A 24,585-nucleotide genomic window follows, 5' to 3' on the forward strand; every position below is an offset into this window, starting at 1 on the left:
GTCCTGTATCCAAATCATCATGTAAGTCCTAATACTTCTACCTGCAATTATTTCTTCTTTTTTTTGCAATTATTTCTAAATACATTTTTTCCTTTCACCTCCATTACCAGTCTGAGTTACAATACTATTTACTTAGACTAACATCATCTATTTCCTGCCTTTAGGCACCCATCAATATTATCTGTTTGTTACTTTCACATTAACAGATCCCAATCTTGTTGGGGCTGTCATTATGCTAAAAACTACATTTCCTAGTCTCTGTGTAGATGGAAGATGGAATGGTATGTGAAGATTTCGATCAATGAGCTATAAATGGAAGTGGTTTTGTGGAACTTCTAGTAAAGTCCCTAGAGGGCAACTCTTCACCCTTCCTCTTTTTTCTGCTCTGTTGTTACATCTAGTGATGCTGGGCGTGATCGGACAATGCATGATTACTGACCCACAATGATGTAAAGGTCAAGAGAACTGTAAATATCTGAACTAGTTCACCAACGCAACCACTGTCTACTCCAAACATCTCACTCAGCAAGAAAAACAAAAGTTATTTGGTCAAGCTGCCAAACTTAGACTCTGCTGTTCACAGTCAAACACAATTCCTGATAATACATGAGTCTCTCAGAATCTCCTCTTGTCCTTTCGCAAGTAGCTCTCCACTTTGCAGTTAGAGTGGTCTTTTCAAAGTGTAATTCTACTCGCGGCATTCGACTTATTAGAACTTTTAATGGTTTCCCATTGTTCTAGTATAAAAACCAAATTTTTTTTTAATTTTAATTTTTATTTTTTTTAATTTACGATAGTCATACAGAGAGAGAGAGAGAGAGGCAGAGACACAGGCAGAGGGAGAAGCAGGCTCCATGCACCGGGAGCCCGACGTGGGATTCGATCCCAGGTCTCCAGGATCGCGCCCTGGGCCAAAGGCAGGCGCCAAACCACTGCGCCACCCAGGGATCCCAAAAACCGAATTTTTAATGTGGTCAACAAAGCTCTTCATAGCCTGCCTGGACCCTGTTAAAATCTCTTAGCTTTATTTTGTATGAGCTTTTTACTTATTTTCAATATTCTATAGTTACATTGGACTTTTCGCAATCACTAATACATCATGACACCTTCCACCATGTGGATAACATTAAGCTATGAATAGCACTTCCCAGGTTAGGATGGTTACTTTCACATTTGGAGTGTAGCATTGGTCCAAGTGAAGAGTTTTTCAGGTTTTAATGGAATTAGCTTTCAACAGATGCTGAAATGCTGAAACTACTCATCTTTCTGCTGAGCCAATTTTCAAATGTGCTTTCAGAAAATCATATTTCAGAAAATATGCCAAGACCTTCCTGCAGCTTGGAAGATTGTTCTTTGTACACTATGCTAACACATATCACAGTTATTTTCTTCCTCAGGTTTCTACATCCAGAAATGCACTGGGCTGTGATTCTGCTGCTGGGTTCTCGAATTCCTAGGGGAGCATGCTCTTCTCCCTTTCCCACTGCCACATGTTGGCCCAGGTCATGTCACATATACAGCAGGTGTTCAGCAATTATTTGTTACATGATGTCTAGAAACATATCTGGCACATAATGTGTAGCCAGTAATTAAATACTTAGTATGTGAATACAAGATCATATACAAGTCATCTCTTGTTGTTCCCAATACTCTGTAAATTGGCATACAGGAATTTGTTATTCTGCCCTTCCTTACCAAAGCACACTTTTTTCTGTCTTTTGTTTCTAAATACCCTGGAGTACTGTCTCTGCTACAACCCTTCATTCTCAGGAACACTCATGTACATCACAGTCTCTTCGCTGTTTACATAGTGTTTTGCCTCCCTCTACAGTTAAAACTTCAGCAAGCAAGTATCTAATTCCAACCAATTCAATCCATTGAATAAACATCATTTGTCAAATGCCGTGCTGAATCCTGGGAATATAGCAATAAGTAATGTGGGTACAGCCCGTCACAGAGCTTAACTTAAGGATGAAGCAGACTTTCAAAGTTACATAAATGGGAATGCCTGGGTGGCTCAGTGGTTGAGCGCCTGCCTTTGGCTCAGGGCTTGATCTGGGATTCCCAGGATCAAGTCCCACATTGGGCTCCTTGCATGCAGCCTGCTTCTCCTCCCTCTGCCTGTGTCTCCTCGCTTTCTGTGTCTCTCATGAATAAATAAATAAAATCTCAAAAAAAAAATAAGGTTATACAAATGATTAAATTGGGATAGGTATTATGAGAAAGATTACAGCGGATCCTAAAACATACCTAGCCTCTTGTCAAAATTATTGCTCATCGTGAGGTACATTTTGTTCTGAGGAGCCTGAGGTTTTCATTGTAGTGAAAAAACAAACAAAACTATAAAAAAATTAATTATTGAAATCATTCACCTCATTCATCATTTCTCTCCCAAAGTCAATTTTTTTTACTTCAAGTAAAAGATGTGTTTTAGCTTTATAGTATCTGTTTGCAGGTAGAACACTGAGATACATATTTCAAATATTTGCTTTAATGCACACAAGAGTAAATGGAACTAGACTATTTGAAATGACTATTATAACTATCATCTATAGATTGGATCATCTGAAAAGACTGAAGTAACATAAAATAGTATAAATACCGTGGTTTTCCATTAAATTGCTACTTATCAAGAGTTTTAATTCTTGAAAAAACTTAAAAAATCTACTTATCAATTGGTTGTATGACTTGTTAATGAGTAATGTTTTATAAGTAGGAGTTCTCATCTTTTAGGTAAGAAGCAAACTAATTTAAATTTAACATGTTTCAGATAAGATAAAACTGTAAATTAAAAAACAGAGATATGAAATACAACAAAGTTTTTATAGATTTTGTCCCCTTAGCAAGTGATTCTAAGAATTACACTTATTTACTAAATCTTTATTGGCACTTGTTTCCCAATTATTGAATGTTTACATACCCAAGACCTTCAGGATAAAGTGTTTGCTGACTTCTCCAGCTTCATTTGAGGCAATGCAGATGTACCTTCCCGAATCTTCAGTCTCTACATTGAGGAGCTGAAGAACCATTCCTTGAGTGCTTATTGCCAGACGGGTATTAAGACCCAGAGGCTGCCCATCTTTAAGCCAGGACATCCTGGGAGTTGGGGTTCCATCTGTAAAGCACCTCATGGAGGTAGAACTACCCTTGACAATTGTGATCTCCTCTGTTCCCATAGAATTGTCCAGATTTGGTGGCACTATATAGAAAACAAAACAGGTAAAATTCATACATCTGTTGTAATTTGAGACCAATTTAGATTAAAATTTTATTTTTATTTTTTTATTTTGAAATTTTTTTTAATTGTTCAGTTAGTTCTATAGTGTTTCTATGATCTACTAAAATATAGATTTATAATAGCATAAGAATAATTGCTGACGTTTTATAAAAGCAGGTATTAGATAGGCTAATAATTAATCTTCCAAATATTAGCAATGAAACCTCAGGATTGTTTTCTTGTAGGACATACAAACACAAAATTTAAATGTACTTTAAGTTTTGGCCATTTTTTAATTTCTTAGGTTGTCTCTTTATTTGTTACAATGTACATTCTAGTTTCAGAAGTATCCTTTCAACTGCTGTATGTGGAATACCTAAAATAATACCAATTTCTAGACTAAGTTTTATGTAATCCCACAAAATTCACTTGTAGTCTATAGTAAATAGTTACTTAACTGTTCTGAGATGTTCTTGGGGATTTAGGAATTTGGACCAATAAACCTTAGTATTTTAGAAATGGAATGTTTTCAGTTCTCTGTCTACACACACACACACACACACACACACACACACACACATCTTCATTCATATTTTAAATACTCTAAATGAGCCATTAATATTATTAGAAAACACTCTGAACTTTCTCTTTGTATGAAAAGACTGGTCTTTGCATCTGGATTGGAATGCTATTTTTAAAAATTTAGATTTGACTTAAGGCAAAATTCCAAGTTTGAAGAGTATTTTGAAAAATAGATAATATGTTCCAAAACATATGGACCCATTGGGAGAAAACACATTCATTATTAGTTAGCAAGATCTTATTTTACCAATATTTTCCTGTTATGTCAACATCTAAATATAAGCCTGTTGCTTAATACTGGACACATAGTAAATAAAGTACAAGGGTCATTTCTATGACATACCAAAAACTTGAAGACTGTAATGTTTATTATCCACCCCAGCTCTGTTGGAGGCCACACAAGTGTACATGGCAACATCAGACACCTGAGCTCTCACAATCCTGAAAAATAATTTGACCTGATACTTCATAATTTAATCCCATTCAATACATACAAAGAAAATATTTCTGACTTATACACAGATTATTACTTATGTGGGAAGTTTGTGAAGCTTGTAACTATCCATCACAAAACACAGATGCCTCAAATGCAATTCGTTTCACAAAGCTGATTAGGCACTGACAGTAAACCATTAAAAATATAATTTAAAAGTGAATATTTTTCTAATGTACACTCAAAGAATGATGCTAACATGAAAATCACATTATTGTAGTATGCATCTTCCTATCATTTTGCCACAGAAAGTTTTATCTAAAATAGTAGTTCTTGGAAATACATATGTAATAGAATTGTCTATCTATGAAAGACCTATTTTATGCAAATTTGCTAAAACATGAGCATTTAAACAAGAACAAAAAAAATCATGTCAATTTTATAGTTGTTATCCTCCCTCTTCTAAAAAGATACTGAAAGGGAAAAATAAACAACCAATAGTAAAAATTTAGGAAAAAACATTTCTTAAACACCATTTTCATGAAGTTAGAGCCTACAATCACAATGCCTTTATCTGTCTAGCAAATCACACATAATAAAAACTGACCTGATAACCTGTCCTCCTGATAGCAACCGGATATGGGAGGAGAGAGGCAGAGGAAGTCCATTCTTTAGCCAGTTTATCTGTGGTGGAGGTGTCCCTGTGGCTCTGCATTCAATATTTATTGAAGTATCCACCAAAGCCATTAATTTCTCTGCTTCTTTTTTATTACCCCTAATTGCAGGTGGAACTATGTCATGCAGAAAATGAGAGAGAAAGAAAGGAGGAGGATGTATTACTAGATCAAATCATTTCAACTACAATTGCTCATACTGCTGCTTTTTATCCCAAAAGGAAACAGCAGTGACATCAGATTTTAAAACTAAGTACTTCAGACACCTACTGCAGGACCTTTATTTCTACTGATAGATTCCTAAAGTAGCCAAGTCTAAAGAGAATGAAATTTCATATTTACCATAGACATTCAAGTTAAAAATTCGGTCTTCTTCTCCAGCAGAGTTAGTAGCAACACAAGTGTATTTCCCCACATTGGATGGGAGAGCTCCATAAATGGTTAATGTACTGCCATCTGCAGTCACCCTATAGAAAACGTCATAATAAAGGCACCAATATGATTCATGTGAAGCTAAGAGCTGGAAAACCCACTCTGGGTTATTATGTTCTTTAAAGAAATATTACCATAAAATGCATCTTCATCTTAGCTATATAATGGTTCATATCTTTTTCACTAAGTACAGGGAGGTCTGTTAAAGTAAAACTGATGGAGATTTCAGGCAACCAACTAAAATTCTACAGAACCAGATCAAATCTATGTCTTATATCTACCACTTCCTTATGAGAAAAATGGAAAATTAATGAAATCAGGTTGTGAATTTCTCTATCCAAATCAAAGATGTGTTTTTCTCAAAGTTAGGATACTTTTCCTTAGTTACCAATATAAGGCTTGGATTAAATGAAGATTATCTAAAAATTCTGATATGAAATTTGAGGAATGTTATAATGAAAAACTAAAAGAGATTACATATTAAAAAACTATCAGAAAATAAAATAAAATAAAAAACTAACCTATACATGGTTTAGTAATATTTTTAATGAGAATAGGAAAACTTACTTAAACTGTGACAACAACTATTATAGGGTATATTTTGCAAAAATTTTTCCACAAATTACTAGAGCTTTTCCTTTGTTATATAATAGTAGATAACTATATAGTTAGATGATCAAAGATATTTAAGTTAAGATTATTGCATTACTGATTCCCTTCACGAGCTATTAATTACCAAACAAAATTTCTTGTTTTAGAAAGAGATTAAAAGGCTTTCTACAGTTATTTCTACAATAATGTAGGTTTTATTAGAATCTTCCAATGTCAAAAGTAACCACTCCATTTCTACCATGTTATGCTATTAAATATGATTACTGAAAACTACAAAAAAGAAAAATTACTATTTTATTATCTGAGTCTATTGTATTTTTTTATTTTCAAAATATAAATTTTAAAATTTCACAGGGTTAGTCATTTGAATAAACAAAAAAGCAAGTGGCCATAACCAAAGAAAAGTAGTAAGTTGACTCTGAAAAATTTCTTTGATTGGCAAATTGCTCCACTTGCAAACTATACATATTGTAGAGCTGTGAACAAATAATCAGTAAGCTAGATATAAGAAAGTGCATTTGGAATCTTATTGTAAGAGAAATGCAACAGATCATATATTGCTAGGAATAAATATTATCATATAAGATCTTTAGGTCCCATCATCTATCAGTACTTTGCTTGCAATAGGATTGATACCAGCTGATTTAATAAAAATAATTAAATATTTGTTGATTATTGAGATACCAAAGAATTATTGTCCATACCAAAGAAATAAAACTTAAAAATGTATTTGTAAAATATTATTTGGCAATTTACCCAAGCTTCTAATGGGAACAAATATCAAATTTTAATATAAAGTGACTTCGAAGAAAATAAAATTTACTTATATTTCTTTAAATTATGTATATTCAATTCATTGACTAGAAAACAGTCCAAAGCCTGAATTTAAAATATTGGTTTAAAATTATAAAGTTCGCAATACCATTAATTAATGCCTACTTATACATATATTGTTCTTCAAATAATTATAATTACTCTGATATGTGTATACAATGGGGCTTTGTGATGAAGTAATCTATGGTGAGTAAAATTTTGGATTGTTCTTCCAAAGGCATTTCTTGTTGAAAGTAGCAGGAAGCCCTTACTATCTTATTATTCCATCTCTATATAGTTTGTTGCATAGGAAACAAGTATTGGTAGAAAATGGTATTTGGACAAATTACTACAAGGAATGAACTTGGTGATGATGATATTGTGTTTTTTCAAAATGAGCCAAGCATTCATTCACTCATTGATGATGGATAAGGAAAGGACACACACACATGCACACACACACACACACACATACACAGAAACATACTTTTGAGCAATTGTCTAAGGAGAATTTCTGTGTCCAACTCTTTAAAATTTTATCTTTCTTCTTTCTGAATACAATGATAGCCAAGTGCCCATGAGACTGAATTTACTATAATTCATGTGAAATTTGAAGCAGAAAGCATTGTAGAATACCTTACAATTAATGATGCAAAGATTCTTTTAAAACATACCGGATTCTTTCTGTTTCACTAGTATTTATGGGCTTTCCATCTCTAAGCCACTGAATAAGTGGGGTGGGGATGCCATTTGCATTGCATGCCAGCTCAACATTTTCCCCCTGAAGAACACTCACTTCACTTGGAATTTCAGCGCCAGCGATACTTGGAGGAACTTTGGGGAAATGATTAAGATTTTCATTAACGAGGTACAAGATTATAAATTCTAACAAATACAACAGAATCATAGAACAAATATGCCATTTTTTATTTCATATTTTTCTTAGCTTGTGGCTCAAGATCCAACTATTATTCTCCTCATAAATTACTTTCAAATGAAGACTAGGTAGAGGGATAGCTTCAATATTCCTGTTGTATTTGTAAGTTGATACAATTATTTAGTCATACATGCTAGTGATAAATCTACCTCATGGGTGCCCTTTCTGGTCAAATGAATCATTTCTAGATGAAATCCTCAACATAGTTTAGAATTAGTACAGTTCAGGAGAATGTTTTACAAAACCCTGGCACCAATGTCTGAGAAAAGTATCTAAGTTGGTTATTTCTTTCTTCATAATGCATTTAAAATATTATTTATTCTGAATAATGGAGAGGTTTGTTGTACATTTCAAGATCCAATCATTTTTACACTCTTTCTTGCCATCTTCGTTTTTCACTTTAATGATCTGAGAAATAATGTGTAATAAAAACATTGACAATGGCATCAAGCAGAAACACATTTGAATTCCTCTTCTAAGTAATTATGGTAGTGTGGGGGAAGTAGTTCATACCAGCTTTTAAGAGCCAATTTTATACATCTTCCCTCTCCATGTTCATTAACATCATCTTGGGAACTTGAAGTGGGCCATAATGGGGATATTTACACCATAGAAACTGGCAAATGACTGGCAACAAATCAGGATGTTTTTGTCTGGAGGGTCAGTCATTAAATATTTAATAGTACATCACTTTACAACCTCTCCAAATCTCATTTTAGTCATCCAGAAGATAATAATTGTACCAAATCTGCAGAATTGAGAGTTACTAATTAGTTGAATTAAAGAGAGTCTTAATGAGACATCCTATAATGAGTATCCAATATATGACAAGCACTGGACTAGGCCCTATACACATATTTGTAGTCCTGAGACATGATAACATATATTGTCTGGTAAAATGTTTGGTCATACCACATCCCCCATGATTAGTACTTATTATTATTAATGCATTAAAAATGAAACATAATTTCTGATACTGAATCTCTGAATATTTTTCCCTGTTTGCTTCTGACATCTCAAAGTATCACATATCAGAGAAACCACCAATACTTATAAACTTATTTTAGTTTCTCTTTAAATTTTAATTTTAGGTGACAGATTTTAATTTTATTTTACAATATATACATTTATCAAATCATTACATTGTGCCTTAAACTTACACAATGTTATATGTCAATTATATCTCATAAAACTAAAAAAAATAATATTTTTGAAGTTTTAGCAGAATACAAAACAGGTAGATAATATATATTCATAATTGCTTCTATAATTTATGAGAAATTCTTTTCCTAGTAACTAATAAAATTATAAAAAGCTAGAATTCAACTTAGTTTCCAGTAAGACTTCCATTTCAATTTAAACATTAGGCATAGGGCAGCCCTGGTGGCACAGTGGTTTAGCGCCACCTGCAGCCCGGGGTGTGATCCTGGGGACCCGGGATAAAGTCCCATGCGTGGAGCTTGCTTCTCCTTCTGCCTGTGTCTCTGCCTCTCTCTCTCTCTGTGTCTCTCATGAATAAATAAATAAAATCTTAAAAAAAAATAAACATGAGGCATGAAGTAATAATCAGAGGTTTATTAAAAATCAAAAGTATGCAAGTTCTCTCTCCAGTGCTCAATATTATGCTGGAACATAGGAGGTGTTAATTAAGTTAATTAAGTGTTGGATGAACCAATGCTCCTTATTCTCACCCCAGAATAGTATAAGAATCATGCTTAGTTGAAATTTACCCAATTCCTGACTTGTAGTTATAACATACAATCTTTTCATGATTTACATCTTATTTTTTTGTAAAGATTTTATTGATTTATTTATTCATGGGAGACATAGAGAGAGAAAGATAGAGAGGCAGAGACATGGGCAGAGAGAAAAGCAGGTTCCATGCAGGGAGCCTGATGTGGGACTTGATCCCAGGACTCCAGGATCACACCATGGGCTGAAGGCAGATGCTCAACCGCTGAGCCACCCAGGCGTCCCAAGTTACATCTTATCTACATAAACAAGAACAGATTTATAGGTGTGGCTCAAAATAAATTATACCAGATTAAAACAAATAAGCAATTCAATAGAATATATACTATTGGAAAATATTCATTTCAGTCAGCATGAAAAAGATAGAGATTATGAAATTTCTATTATTCTTTTTTCCACAGTTATGGCCATTTTCATGAAAATACAAATCTGATAAATGTAGGACAGAAAATGGAGAATATTTTTTGTGTATCTAAAGGTATTCTGTAAGTCACATCATTAGGCTATATAACTTAGTGTTTCTAGCTCAACAAAATTGGAAAAAATCTGAAAACTACAAAACAAAGGTATTTTGAATCAATTGTAACCTAGGAAGCCTTATTTTATACTACAGATAGAATATAATAAAGAAACTGAAGGTAGTTCAGAGTGCACCTTACATACTTTGTTGGTTTTTTAAAAAAAATTTTATAGTAAGCTCTATGCCCAATGTGGGACGGAATTCATAATCCTGAAATTGATTCGCATGCTCTACTAGCTTAGCCAGCCAGGTGCCCCCAGACTCCACTTACCTTGAATTGAAAGAATGTAATTTTTCTGTGCTTTTCCCTCCATATTTGATGCAATGCATGTATAGTTTCCACTATCTGAATGCTGAGACCGGGCAATTTGAAGTTTGCTACCTCCAGACAAAATATGTACCTCAAGTGAATCAGAATTTTCTGGTGGTGAAAACAAAGCAAAACAAAACATAAAAAATCTTTTATTTTTAGTATCTCTATAATTCACCATAATATATAATATTTTTTGAGGTTTATTTATTTGAGAGAGAGAATATGAGTGGGGAGAAGAGCAGAGGAAGAAGGAGAGAGAGAATCCTCAAGAAGACTCCACACTGAGTGTGGAGCTGGATGTGGGGCTCGATCCCATGACTCTGAGATCATGCCCTGAGCTGAAATCAGGAGTCAGCTGTTCAACCAACTGAGCCACCAAGGCACTCCAATATATCTTATTTTTGCAATAAGTAGATTTCTTAGAAGTTCCTGCTTTGTACTTTTATTTTAAATGAGAGCCATATTTGTTAAAGGAAATGGGAAAAGTCTGTAATGAATAACTATTTTATGTGTTTATCCTATAAGTTTATATTCCAGTTAGTTAGGCTTTCTGGACTAAATACAGCTATAAGCATAGTACTAAAAATGTGCTAGTTTATTAACCTGGTGAATTAAGAACAAAAGAAAACAAAGATGAAAAATGCACAACTGTATTACCTATGGGCTTGTGGTTCTTTAACCATGCTATCATGGGAGGCGGGATTCCAGTGGCATCACATGTTAAGGTCACAGGATTGCTGATTGTCTCAACAACCACTTTATTTTCAGGTCCTTCGATACTGGGTGGCACTGTGAAAAGACAGAAGAAAATCATGTGTCCTCATTAAGCTAATTCAGGACACTTTATTTGCATATCTGGGGAAAAAGAGTTGTATTAGAGGCAGATGCTCACCATATACATTGAGGTGGAAATTTTTATCATCCCGTCCTGCTACATTTATAGCTCTACATACATACTGGCCTGTGTCAGATACCTAAAAGAAAAAGATACTATTGTATGTGCTCCATTAAATTACAGATGACCAATCACACTATTCTGGTGCAGATTAAATCATCAGTCATCTTTATGCTCCAATGCCCCATTCTAATTGCCTTCTAAAGTCTTGCTTTTTTTTTTAATAAAAATAAAAATAAGGTCAATAGCATTGATGATGAGTTTTTAAATAAAACTCATTTCTCACTGTAGTAAAGGGAATATGCAACTATCAATTCTTTCTTCTATAATCCCACCAACGAGTCATGACACACAAACAAGAATAAAAGATGCACCTCAGCTTTCTTGATGTGCAGCATTTGTCCATCTGCTAAAATCTCCAAGTGAGTAGACTCCGTTATCATCTGCCCATTCTTATACCAGGTGATGACTGGAGGGGGGACAGCGTTTGACTCACACTCCAGTGATGCCGAGGTCCCCTCTCTTACATTAACTACAGAAAGAGATTCACTGCCATGATCTTTAATGCTTGGGGGCACTGAGAGAGGGAAACAAGAACAGAAGGTTATTTTTTTCTTTTTTTTCATTAAGATGCTCAGATAGAAAATATCTAATACCAGTTTAAAAATGAAAGAATTTTATGAGACAAACCATAAACAGTCAGGGAAACTTTTTTCTTGCTTTCACCAGCTTGGTTGATAGCTATACAAGTGTATTCACCACCATCAGATACCTTTGCCCGAATTATTTGCAGAGTTCGACCACCTGTGGACAAATACAATGTAAATTGAAGAGTGACATAGGGGTTGTTTTAATAACTATTTATCAGTAAGATAAACAACAAAATGCATCCTATCTCTTATAGTAAAAAAATTTCTCATTCAAAATGAAAGAACTGAATTAGACTGAGCATCTTTGATCCTTTTCCTTTGATCTCAGTATTTATTCTGCTTCTTTACAAAGGAAGAAATTCATAAAATTTTTCTCTCTAGTAACCAAACATAGATAGAACTGTTTGATCCAGGTTCTAGTGAGCAAATAGCAATTGTACTATAGTTAAAATACATTAACAACTATTTTCTAAGTTTAAATCTCCCACAGTGTAGAAGTGATTGTCTATCTATCCTCAAGAAGCTTTAGGATTGATTAAAAAGAAGCAGTGACTTTATCCAGTGAAAGCACTATTTGTTAGCCTATCACCCCCCAAGGAATTACTAAGCAGTTTGTCTCTAAAAGTTGTAATTTCTTGAAAGTAGACTTTGTCGTTGTACATTCCCACTAAAATAAATCTATACAATCTTATCCTAAATGGCCCCAGCTGGATAGAAAGAGGCATTCAGTGTGAACAAATAATAGGAGCAAGACCAAAGTTTGGAAAGAGAGATAAGCTGATGCCATTGGTATTGAAAAAAGTGAGAAAGTTTTGCTCATCTTTTAAAAGTAGTAAGTTCCTCCTTACCAGGCACAATAAGAGCATTTGTATTTAGCTTGATAGGCTGTTCATTCTTGAGCCAGCTGAGATCCGGAGGTGGAAAACCAGAGACCTCACAGGTTAAAGAGATGAAATTGTTCACCACAACAGTGAGATTTTCAGGGTTAGGACCAATGACACTTGGAGGAACTATAATAGTAAATACATTAAAAGTGAGATGTGATATGATCAGTAATACATATTCCAAATTCCAAATTTTTAATATAAACCTGACCACTATAATCTGCTAAAGCACTGAGTTAGTTAGTGATAGTTATTTAGCTGTCTTTCTTAGAATTCCCTAATGACTTCATCAAACTCATTTCCATAAGTTTTGTTTTTCCCAATTGAAAGAGAATATTAGGATTTTCAGACAGAATTATTGTGCATTTTGTTTGTAAAATGTAGCTGGTAATTCCTAAGGTGGTTTTCCCAATGTATAAAGAAAGACCTAATAGTACTTTTTATTCACTACATTTGAATATTCTTTTATTTAATATTATATCTTTTTTAAAAAATATTTTTTTTATTTATTCATGAGAGACACACAGAGAGAGGCAGAGACACAGGCAGAGACAGAAGCAGGCTCCACGCTGGGAGCCCGATGCAGGACTCAGTCCCGGGACCCCAGGATGATGCCCAGGGCCGAAGGCTGATACTCAACTACTGAGCCACCCAGGCATCCCTTAATATTACATCTTCAAGGTTTTATCTTACTGCTTATAGCAAAGTAAAGTAAAAATTTAATTTTAGGGTATCTATCAACAAATTACACTGGTTATTTTGACAACATAAATAAATGACATCAAGATGAGCAGAAAATTTAAGAAATAAACAATACTATGATTTATTGTTTAAAAAACAGAAAGAATTCCAAAAGCAAAAGCAGTGCACAGAAAAAGTGGAGTAAAAAAAGAATGAGATTAACAATGCAAGGCCATTTATGCATATTAAATCATAAACACATGGAAAAATAGATTTTTACACGAACACGTAGACATAGAAGGTATAATATCATACACATTTGAAGGTTTTCCATGAAAGGAGAGGGGAAACAGTAGCAAGAAATGGGCATAAATATGAATGAATACAGGAATGAGTATTTTAATAAATAAAAGTAAAGATGGGTCTTGTTCAGGCCAATGATGACAGTGAGACAGGAACAAAGAGAAGCAATTAATATAATACTTTATTATATTAGGACTGAGATCTTAAAACAACATCAAAAACCAAAGCAGGGATGCCTGAGTGGCTCAGTGGTTGAGGGCCTCCCTTCCACCCACGGCATGATCCTGAAGTCCCAGGATCAAGTCCTGTTGTGCTTCCTACATGGAGCCTGCTTCTCCCTCTGCCTGTATCTCTGCCTCTCTCTGTGTCTCTCATGAGTAAGTGAGTGAAGTCTAAAAAAAAAAAAAAAAAAAAAAAAAACAAAGAAAAACATCAAAAAGGCAAAATCTGGGAAGCCTGGGTGGCCCATCATTTGAGTGCCTGCCTTTGGCCCAGGGCGTGATCCTGGAGTACCAGGATCGAGTCCCACGTCGGGCTCCCTGCATGGAGCCTGCTTCTCCTTCTGCCTATGTCTCTGCTGTGCTCTCTATTTCTTATGAATAAATAAATAAATCTTTAAAAAAAAAAGGCAAAATCTCTTTTACTCTCACATGGTTGTTACTATCACACCTACTGTGTGTGTTACTCATTGTGCTAAGCACTGGGAATAAGATAAACATGTTTCAAATGTCTGTTCCAGAAACACCAAACATTGCTGGACATCAATACTCCCTACATATCACACCAAAAAATAATATTCATGATGCTAAATAAAACTCTTCTGGAGGGAGAAATTTTTCATGAAATGTCCAATTTCAGCTATTTCCAAAATGAGCTGGAATTCTGTATATGTATCCCACATGTAAAGGAAATCTTTTATAATGATTGTCTGCCATTTCCAATTTAATATTCTCAAAGCAGATGTGTGTCATAAAACTAAAACTAATCATTTGTGATAGACATCCAACTGCTTTTTCCCCTTACCCTTGCCTAAATATCTCAGCAGCATTTTAGCAAAAAATTAGTATTCATGCTGTGTCTAGAATACATTAAGAACTTAAAATTTGATGAACAAATTAGGTGTAGTGATGGTTTTTAGGAATTATTTAACTCAAGTGTGCCTGGGTGGTTCAGTCAGTTAAGTGTCTACCTTTGGCTCGGGTCATGATCCCAAGGTACTGGGATTGAGCCCTGCATTGGGCTCCCTGCTCAGTAGAGAACCTGCTTCTTCCTCTCCCTCTGCCTACTGCTCCCCCTGCTTGTGCTCTCTCTCTCTCTCTTTCATTCAAATAATAAAGAAAATCTTAAAAAAAAAAAAAAAGAATTGTTTGACTCCAAAAATGACTTCTTCTTCAGGTAGTATACCTAACTAACGTAACTCAATGTGAATTCTCCTTTTGAGGGCAGAAACTGGTTCTAATCAGGATTATTGGGTAAGTTTTTATGAGAAGAGCTATATTCAGTTCTAACTTTATATAAACATATAATTTGGGGTATTTAAAATTTTGAGTTTTTTTCACTTTCAAATATGTAAGAGTATTTTCTCCTGAGGAACAGAAATAATCTAAAAACAGGCTTCCTAGAAGATTTGTCCTTTACTATGCGATGAGAAGGAACACAGGAGATTGAAAAAAATGCAAGCTCCACACATTGTTCAAGTTAAAAATACAAAATATGTCTACATAATCTAAAACACAGTTTTCCTACTTTTTCAAGCATACTCTAAGAAATGTTATTGGAACTGAGCTCTTACCATGAACATTGAGGTTAAAATATTTTTTGGCACTTCCAGCTGTGTTCTCAGCAATACACACATACCTGCCGATATCTGTTATTTGAGTGTTCAGAATCTAAGGAAAAAAAATGAAATTCCAACTGAAATTTTTAATAAAGCAGCTTTTCATAATCATCATTACATTTCAGAAAAAACAACACATTCTTTCTAGTTAATACCAGATGGACTCATGACAAATTTTTGTATCTAATAGTGCTCACGCTAACTTTTATTAGTTGGGTCAGTCAACTATTTATAAAGATTTCCCATCAGAAAAGGCATTTTTAAATGTACTTGTTATACGCGGACTACAAAACTCTCAATTATTCTTCCTCTTCCCTGTTACACCCCTGGCAATGTGACTTTGAAGTTCCTTGCATTAAGAGGTGGAGTAAGATGTGGAAATTATGCTGGCCTTGTGAATGCTCTGCTCAACACAGTGTGATGAAAGTGAGAGTGTGCCATTTCAAACCTAGACCTAAAGAGGTCTAGTGCCTTTCCTCACTATTTCAGAACTCAGCTACCGCCATGTGAAAAAGCAAGGACTAGCCTGCTGGAGGGTAAGAGAATCACAGGAGGTCAGAATCAGTGCCCAGAGCCTAGTCAAGACCAGCAGAGCCACTTACTCAACTGATAGCATCTAGACACTTGAGACCAGAAGAATTACCCAGCCAACTAGAAGACTTATGAACTAAAAAAAAAAAAAAAAAAAAAAAAGCTTATTGTTTTAAGTTCTTGGAGTTCTTTGTTCTGTACAGCAATAATTGGCTAATATAACATTTATATTTATTTTCTTAGGCAGAGATTTCTATCCATCTATATATCTTTTGGCCAGAGACACAGAAACATTTAAACATTTTGATAGACATTGTATGACATCAAATCAATACGGTCTCAATGCTTAGAAGATACTCTGAGGATTCAAGTTATTTATAAGCACTGACTCTGGTTCTTGTGGGGTTTTTTTGTTTTGTTTTGTTTTAAAGACAAAAACTCCCTAGGATATGTCCTATGTTGATAGTTATGCTTAGATTCTTGGGCCAAATAAATATATAGTTGTTTTTGACCACATACGCCATTTATGTGGTCAAAAATAATTTATTAAGTTATATCCTAACAAAAGAGTTGGTGTTGTTTCTATAAATACATAACTTTGTTTTAAGATATTTAAAAAGAAAAACATAGACATGACCATTAACGAACAACAAATCAGGATATTTATTTGGTTTTCATTAGTTATTATCAGTTCCTTACTATTACAGGGGAAGTTTAACTCTATAGGGGACCTTATACCACCTAGGATTTTATCATCAGAAATATGCAGTTGAAAGGATTATACTAATTATTATGTGGCTTTTATCACAAAGGCCATCTTGTAGCAAATTTAAGGGTGTGCATGTGTTGAATGTACAGACAGTTTTTGTAAGAATTCACACAAAATTGTTAACAGTGGTCACCTCTGAAAGACAAATACCATATGATCTCACTCATATGTGGAATTTAAGAAACAAAATAAATGATCATAGGGGAAAAAAAAGAGGTAAACCAAGAAACAGACTCTTAACTATAGAGAACAAATTGATGGTTACCAGAGGGAGGGTGGTGGGAGGATGGGTGAAACAGATGATGGGGATTAAGGAGTGCACTTGAGCATCAGGTGATATATGGGAGTTGAATCACTAATTGTTCACCTGAAACTAATATTACACTGTACATTAACTAACTGGAATTTAAATGAAAACTTAAAAAAGTAGTGATCACCTCTGGTAGCGGGAAAAGAATAAGTAATTTTATTTTATATTCTTATGGTTAGTTATTTTTACAAATATAATATTTATATACCAATAAAAATGACTTTTAAAAGTAAAAAAGACTTAACAAAATACAAACTCAAATAGCTCTTTTAAAATAAGATTTTTTTTACTTTTACCTGTAGAATTCTTCCATTAGATACAAACTTATGATGCCCATCTTCTAGCAAAGGCTGCCCATCCTTTTGCCAGGAATTCCTTGGTGCGGGGCTGCCACTGGATAAACACTCCATCAGCGTGCTCTTATTCACCAGCACAGTGACCTCTTCTGGGAGATCACTATTTGCTCCCTTAATAACTGGTGGCACTGATAAATGATTGCAACAAAGAGATATTGACAGGAAATAAGGTCTTTTCTCATTTATTCTAGTTTTCTAACAGCTTTAAGAAGTATAGGATGATAATAGAAGAGCAAAGTTGAAGATGAAACCAAGATCGTTGAAAAACATTTTACACTAATAAATTAGGATGGTGATAAAAACTGTGGGACTTTGGGTTTACTGCCCTAAATTAACCCATTCCACAATTTTCATTCCTATTTAACTCAATCCCAAACTGTCCCCAGTTTCTCTGACCTTGTTTCTCTCTCAGCCCCTTGCACTATGCCTTCTGGGTTTTCAAGCATACCTGTAAGTACCATCCACGTGAATGAATATTTAAATCTACTTTGTCATCTAGACAAGCCAGAAAACTTACATATTTATAAAGTGTATTTGGAACTTACAAATTTGGTCTCATTTGCAAGGAACTGTCTGGGCTACTTAAATGTATTCCTCGAACCCCAGTATCAGTGGTATCAGGATCACCTGGGAGCTGGGTTAGAGATGAAATATTGGGGGGCCACTCAGATCTCAACAATTGTCTTGACCATTGAGGACCATCTTGGTCCTTGATGGGCCAAGAAATTTGTGTTTTAACAAACTCTTTAGGTGATTCTTAACATACACTACAGTTTGAAGAGTCATATTGTAGATTTTTCTACATGTATTCATTTTCATTTAAAATAATACCACTGGGTCTAGGTACATATCTATCCTATGCTAGACTAGTCAGTTATGAAAAATCACATATTACCCATAAAATTTTTAAAAATGGAAATGTTACATAAACTAGAAACACATGTGTTGGCTGCCGTGATAAATGTAGAAATTCATTTTCAAAGTGAATAATCATTTTACTTTATTTGGAAAGCTTAGCTATTTTGTTTCACTCTCTTAAAATGTACCATATCCTTAGCAATCAGTAAAGACTATATATTTAAGGCAGATGAAGTCCTGTGGTATTTAGCCTTTCAAAAACTAAATTGGAAGTCTGTAAAGAAAATAATCAAGGCTATATGGTACATAATAGAATTTCAATGTTATTTTGGAAGCAAATTTTCACATTCAAAGTTATATGATTCTTACTATACTCTAGGTAACAGAAAATATAACTTGAACTGCAGATTAATAGGAATCTTGAACTTCAGATGAAGTGAGCCTATAACTAACCCCCAAATTATGAAAACTAATCAAATGAAATGTTGGGGCATAAAAATTCACTGTTTTTTCTCAACTTCTGCCTGGAGCTGAACCATTAGGAGATACCAGGAGGTGGTCTACAGGTCCAAGGTCTGACCTGAACAGACCTCCACCAAAGCTCTTTGGTCTGACCTTGCCTCCAGCTGCCATGCTCCATCAGCTGGCTTACACCACTCAGAACTGTTCTGAGTAGAGAGCTCTGGAGTAGTATGTAGGAGGTGAGCATCAAACATTGTGAAACATCCCTAATTTAGACAGAATTTTGGGTCCAGTTTATTTTTGTTTCGTTCCACCTCTCTAACCCCAACCAACATGCTTTCCAACCTCTTCTTAATTAAAGTAGCCTGAAGGGGGATGAACATCTACCTTTAACTACCCAATCCTCAAGTTCCCTTTCAATTTAATTGACTCCTAGTCCTTCCCAAACCATATTATCTTGCTTCTTTATCAGATCCTTCTATTCTGTCTTAAACTAAACTCTTTCCAAACTTAAGTCAAATTAAGCTAGATAGTCTAGGATGCTCCTTCATTGTTCTTGGTGATGTTAGCATTGATTTTAATTGGTCATCTTCTCTTCCCTTTTCCTTTTCCTTATCACTATCTTGTAGACTTTAAAAATCTATTTCGATGACCAATCCCCCCCAATTAGTTTCATCTCTACTCCATGTAAGTCAGCCCTAGACAGCCATACTGTAGACCATAAAACATTAACACCTCTTCCTTCTGCAAATGATAAGCTCCCTGAAAAAGGACAGATGTCTACTATATTCACTGCTGTATCCTTAATGCCTGGCACATAGTTGAGTACAACAATAGATATTTGACAAATATATGATTTTTGAACTCTAGTGTTTTCTTTCCTCTACCTCTTTTCAGGTTTCCTTTATTAGCAGCTCTTTGTTTGCTCTGAAAATTCTAGCCCTCCTATTCCTTCTCCACTTAGAATCAGCCCATCAGCCTCCTTCCATGATTTTTTCCCTTTCCTGCCCAGACTCCATAGTATCATTTCATAGGGGTCATTACAGTGATGCTCTGTTGCACTGCACATTCTATGGTCTTTCACCCTCCAGTGCTTCCACACAATATATACCTGGTTATCTTGTGGTACAATGTCCTCCCTACCCAGAGTGAACACACTATTTTTTCTACCTCTGCCTCCTGTTTACTGGGAATGCTGTAGAAGGAAGGGTGGCTTCAGAAAGTAATAACTGAGTCAATTGGCTCCAACTTCAACAGTTGACTATCACATTCTCCATGGTGTTAATCACTAGTCTTTCCTGTTTTCCACAGGGCCAACCACCCCTACTATTCTTTATCTTGCGCTCATACTTAATGAAAAGGACTAGATACATTTCATATGCATTTCCACATTTCCTTCCTAACCATTCTGATGAATGGCAATTCACTACCACAAAAGGCTAATTAACCTCTTAGTTCCTTGATTGCATTTTTCACTTGTTCTAGGACCTTGATCCATGAATTCCTGCAATTTCTTCCACTCCTCCGCAAAACACACTTGAAAATTTAATTTGTCCCTTTTCTGTTGGATCATTTTCTTTGGTCTGTAAGCAAATCTTTCCTAAATATATTTTCTCAAACAACCTGTCTATCCTAAAACTCTACTCCACCTCTTTTGTCCTCTGCAAAATGTTTTTAGAGTACTCTATATTTGTTTCCTTTTCTTTCTGATTAGTCGCTCAAGATTTATCCTTTTGTCCTATGGCTTTGTACCACACCAGAGTATTTAAATTGATCTTTTGAATTTTATCAATGATTTCTTAGTTTTAAAGCCAAATGGACTTTTTCAGTCTTTATTTTCCTAATTTTGCTTTAGCATTCAATACTTGATCCACTTCTTGATAGCCTTTTCCATGCTTTGGATTCTGTGACATAGAATACTATGTAGTTTACTGCTTTTCATGAAGTTCTTGGGTTGTTTCCCCTCTAACTCTGTTTTCCTTTTCCTTTCTCCCTCTTGTTAATGATCTCACTATGAACTTCTTTTGACCTTCTACTTTATCTATGACACTTTCTGTTGGAAATCTCACACTCTTGAATATCAGCTTTTGTTGATAACTTCTTAGTTGAGTCTCTCTTCTGTGTTGAAGTTTCTTATTTTCAATGGCCTCTTTTATATTATAACTCAGTATCTTCTAACATGCCCAATTCAGCATGTCCTAAACAAAATTGACTTCCCTTTTCCCCAAATAATGTTTTCCTCAGTCTTCTATTTTTATTATTTTTGCCACCATTTTCTTAATCACTCAAAGTAAAAATCTCAGTGTCATCTCATGCTCTGAGACAAGTGGTAATACTTCATATTACTTAATAACTTCCTCTGTAAACTCATGCTAACTGCTTCTTATACATTCTCACTCCCACTTCTCTAGATCAATCTCTTCTAATGGAAGCAACTATTTGTTTCACAGCTTCTAGCAATATTACCTCTCTTTCCTCTTCAAGGTATAATACTTCTTCCATCTCAGTCCATGCATTCAGAGGTGATCAGTGTGGTCTAGGAGTAGGCACATAAACTAGGCCTTGAACAGGCTGCTAGCTTCTATAATTGGTTCAGGGATAGAAATGTGATTCATGCTTAACCAATTAAAGCCATGAAAATCCATGCATTTCAGTTGTAAATACTAAGAAGAGCTTTCATTTGGATATGAAATTAGAAGGATATAAGACTAGAGCCATTGAGAGCTAACTTGTCATTCAAAGGGTTCTCCCACCTAAGAGTGATGTTCATAGAGGAAAAAACCACGAGAAAGAGGAAACAAGTCTGCTTGACCTCTTTTGTGCCACAGAAGTCAGGTATGACTGTAGCCAGCTCTACTCTGAGACTCTTTGGGTTCATGAGTCAATGAATTCTCTTTTTTTAGTTTAAGCCAGTTTGTTATCTCCATACTTCAGGAGTCCTAACTTATGTGTTCTCAGTTTGTATAAGATAATTAATTCATCAGTAGAACTATTACTTTCTGATTATCTCTACAGTCCTTAAAGTGCTTAATGCAGCATCTTGTAAATATTTCACTCAAAAAATTTTGAGTGAAAGAATGTATGACAAACAAAAGAAAAACTCACAGAGTACACGAACATCATACTGAAGGGAATCTTCTCCAGCTTCATTCACAGCCACACATGTATATCTACCCGCATCTTCTACTTTGGCTCGGGGAATCTGTAACACTCTTCCTCCTGAAAACATATTCCCATATGTTTACTTCTCTAAATCCTACTGGTCATAAACAGAGATGCAATTTTTCAGGCCTAATGACTTCCTTACATTTTCTTTCAAGGTTCTTATTTCATCTAATGATTCAATTTTAATCTCACATACCATTTGTATGACAAACACCATATTAAAAGTGATCCAATATATGAATCAGATCTTCTGAGAGATAAATAGCTCACATGGATTTTTCTCAAGAGGGCACTGGTGATCTATCGCCTCATCACATTCCATGCGGAATGTTATTATGCAGTGGTTTCTTGATTTTACAGTTTTGAACACATGTAAAAGAAGTTTACAATGTTTGATGCAGGTATAGGTTTGAGAAAGTCATAGCCAGGGATGCAAAAGGTATAAAGTATATTATTACACATAAAATTTTTTTTCACATATAATTTTAAAAGAATAACTCCAAACATTTTTAAAACTTTTCATGTTGATATAATTTCAAACTCAAAGAAATGTTTCAGTAACAGTATACAATGTTTTCTATGTTTATTAATTATTTATATGTCACTCCACTTGTTTTATCTTTTTGTTTTTAAAGATTTTATTTATTTATTCATGAGAGACACAGAGAGAGGCAGAGACACAGGCAGAGGGAGAAGCAGGCTCCCTGTGAGGAGCCCAATGTGGAACTTGATCCCAGGACTCCAGGATCACGACCTGAGCTGAAGGCAGATGCTCAACCACTGAGCCATGTAGGTGCCCCTTGTTTTATCTTCTATATATATATATATATATATATATATATATTTTATGTATATATATGTATACATTTATATATAAAATCTTTTCTGAACTATTTGAGAGTAAGTTTGAAACATAGTGCCCCTTTACCCCTAAACATTCATAAATCTGTATTTTGAAGGAATAGACAAGAATAATCTCTTATGTAACTATAATATATTGATCAAAATAAGGAAATGTAAAATCAACACAAAACTACTAATGAACTCATAGTCCATGTTCAGATTTCATTTTCTTTACAATCTTTTATAAATATTTTCCCCAAGCCTAGATCCAATTTTGGATCACATATCACAACATTTTGCTCTCACTTGTGTTTAGTCAGTTTTTAAAAGTTTTTTTTGGGACACCGGGGTGGCTCAGCAGTGGCTGAGCACCTGCCATTGGCTCAGGGCGTGATGCCAGATTCCTGGGTTTGAGTCCCACATCAGACTCCTTGCATGCAGTCTGCTTCTCCCTCTGCCTGTGTCTCTGCCCCCCCCCCTCTGTGACTCTCATGAATAAATAAATAAAATCTTAAAAAAAAGTTCTTTTATTTAATTGGAATAAGGGCAGCCCAGGTGGCTCAGTGGTTTGGCGCTGCCTTCAGCCCAGGGCATGATCCTGGAGACCCGGGATCGAGTCCCACATCAGGCTCCCTGCATGGAGCCTGCTTCTCCCTCTGCCTGCGTCTCTGCCTCTCTCTGTTTCTCTCTCTCTCTCTCTCTGTATCTCTCATGAATAATAAAAAAAATCTTTGAAATAAAATTTACATACTATGGAGTACACTGACTTTAGGTATACAATCTGGTAAATTTTGACAAGCCTATTTGATATTTGTTAAAATTAAATAGAATCTTGAGAAGATTATGATTCCATAACACTTTAAACATCTTTTTCTACTAATAAACCATGTGATAACTGAAATATTTGAAATAATCATAACTATTGATTTGTGATAAACATATTTAATAAAGTGAGTAGTAACTATTTGCAAATATATTTTAGAATTTATCAGTAATAATGTGTAGATGATCTCATCACACTATTAGAGAAATGGAGCCTCATAGAAGCCAAAGGACTTCTTAAGTTGATAGAGTGATCCTGTAGTAGTAGATCTGAAAATTACCTAATGTATTCCAACCAATTGTCAGTTCTCAGCCTAGACTCTTCTAGCTTGAGCTACACAGATTCCAGTGGCATTTGCGTTTGGCACCCTGTGTCAGTTAAATTAGATGGCCAGAAAGCTGATCAATTCAACTGGCCTAATAAATGAGGAGAAACACATATGTCAGAGACTCAGATTTTCACCCTGTTCATAGCAATCTTTACCTGGTAGAATCAATACTCTGTCACTCGAGGTCAGAGGACGGCCATCTTTGTACCATGTCAGTGTAGGAGGAGGAGCAGCATTTGTTTCACAGTAAAGAGAAATGGGGTTGTTGATGATCACATCCTTAGCTTCACCACTTCTACCAGTATCCAGCATGTTTCCTATTTCCCAGAGTTTCTGAAAACTCGGAGGAACTATGGAGGAAAGATATGACACTTTAGACACATGTGAATGCCAGGGTTAATTAAACAAAGATCTTGGCTGTATTTTCACAAGAATGATTTGTAAGTGTAATAAATTAGCAACGTGAAAATACTTTCAAGTACTTACACACCTACCAACTCTAGCCCTGAGCCAAAAAATGTAGCAGACAGAAGTCAGACTTGGTTTTCATGTGGAAGAACAAAAATATAGGGCTAAAATTGCCATTCTCATGTTTTGCTCTCCCT

General features: G+C 34.9%; 1 protein-coding gene across 4 annotated transcripts in view; it reads right to left on the reverse strand.

Moving 5' to 3' along the window:
* The window catches only part of HMCN1 (hemicentin 1), a 454,683-nt gene that overhangs the window by 86,316 nt on the left and 343,782 nt on the right, over positions 1 to 24,585 (reverse strand). For all 4 annotated transcript variants that reach the window (XM_055319154.1, XM_055319153.1, XM_055319155.1 and 1 more), the window contains exons 54-68: positions 24,136 to 24,330; positions 21,927 to 22,040; positions 17,442 to 17,629; positions 15,491 to 15,587; positions 12,679 to 12,840; positions 11,871 to 11,984; positions 11,555 to 11,757; positions 11,178 to 11,259; positions 10,943 to 11,074; positions 10,244 to 10,393; positions 7,438 to 7,597; positions 5,249 to 5,373; positions 4,840 to 5,023; positions 4,143 to 4,240; positions 2,921 to 3,199 (exon numbers count right to left, since the gene is read on the reverse strand). In XM_055319154.1, the coding sequence (XP_055175129.1) occupies positions 2,921 to 3,199; positions 4,143 to 4,240; positions 4,840 to 5,023; positions 5,249 to 5,373; positions 7,438 to 7,597; positions 10,244 to 10,393; positions 10,943 to 11,074; positions 11,178 to 11,259; positions 11,555 to 11,757; positions 11,871 to 11,984; positions 12,679 to 12,840; positions 15,491 to 15,587; positions 17,442 to 17,629; positions 21,927 to 22,040; positions 24,136 to 24,330 (2,283 nt within the window). The remainder of the gene's footprint in view (positions 1 to 2,920; positions 3,200 to 4,142; positions 4,241 to 4,839; positions 5,024 to 5,248; positions 5,374 to 7,437; positions 7,598 to 10,243; positions 10,394 to 10,942; positions 11,075 to 11,177; positions 11,260 to 11,554; positions 11,758 to 11,870; positions 11,985 to 12,678; positions 12,841 to 15,490; positions 15,588 to 17,441; positions 17,630 to 21,926; positions 22,041 to 24,135; positions 24,331 to 24,585) is intronic.

Source organism: Nyctereutes procyonoides, unplaced genomic scaffold (assembly GCF_905146905.1).
Source record: "Nyctereutes procyonoides isolate TBG_1078 unplaced genomic scaffold, NYPRO_anot_genome, whole genome shotgun sequence".
In the NCBI taxonomy this organism is placed as follows: domain Eukaryota; kingdom Metazoa; phylum Chordata; class Mammalia; order Carnivora; family Canidae; genus Nyctereutes; species Nyctereutes procyonoides.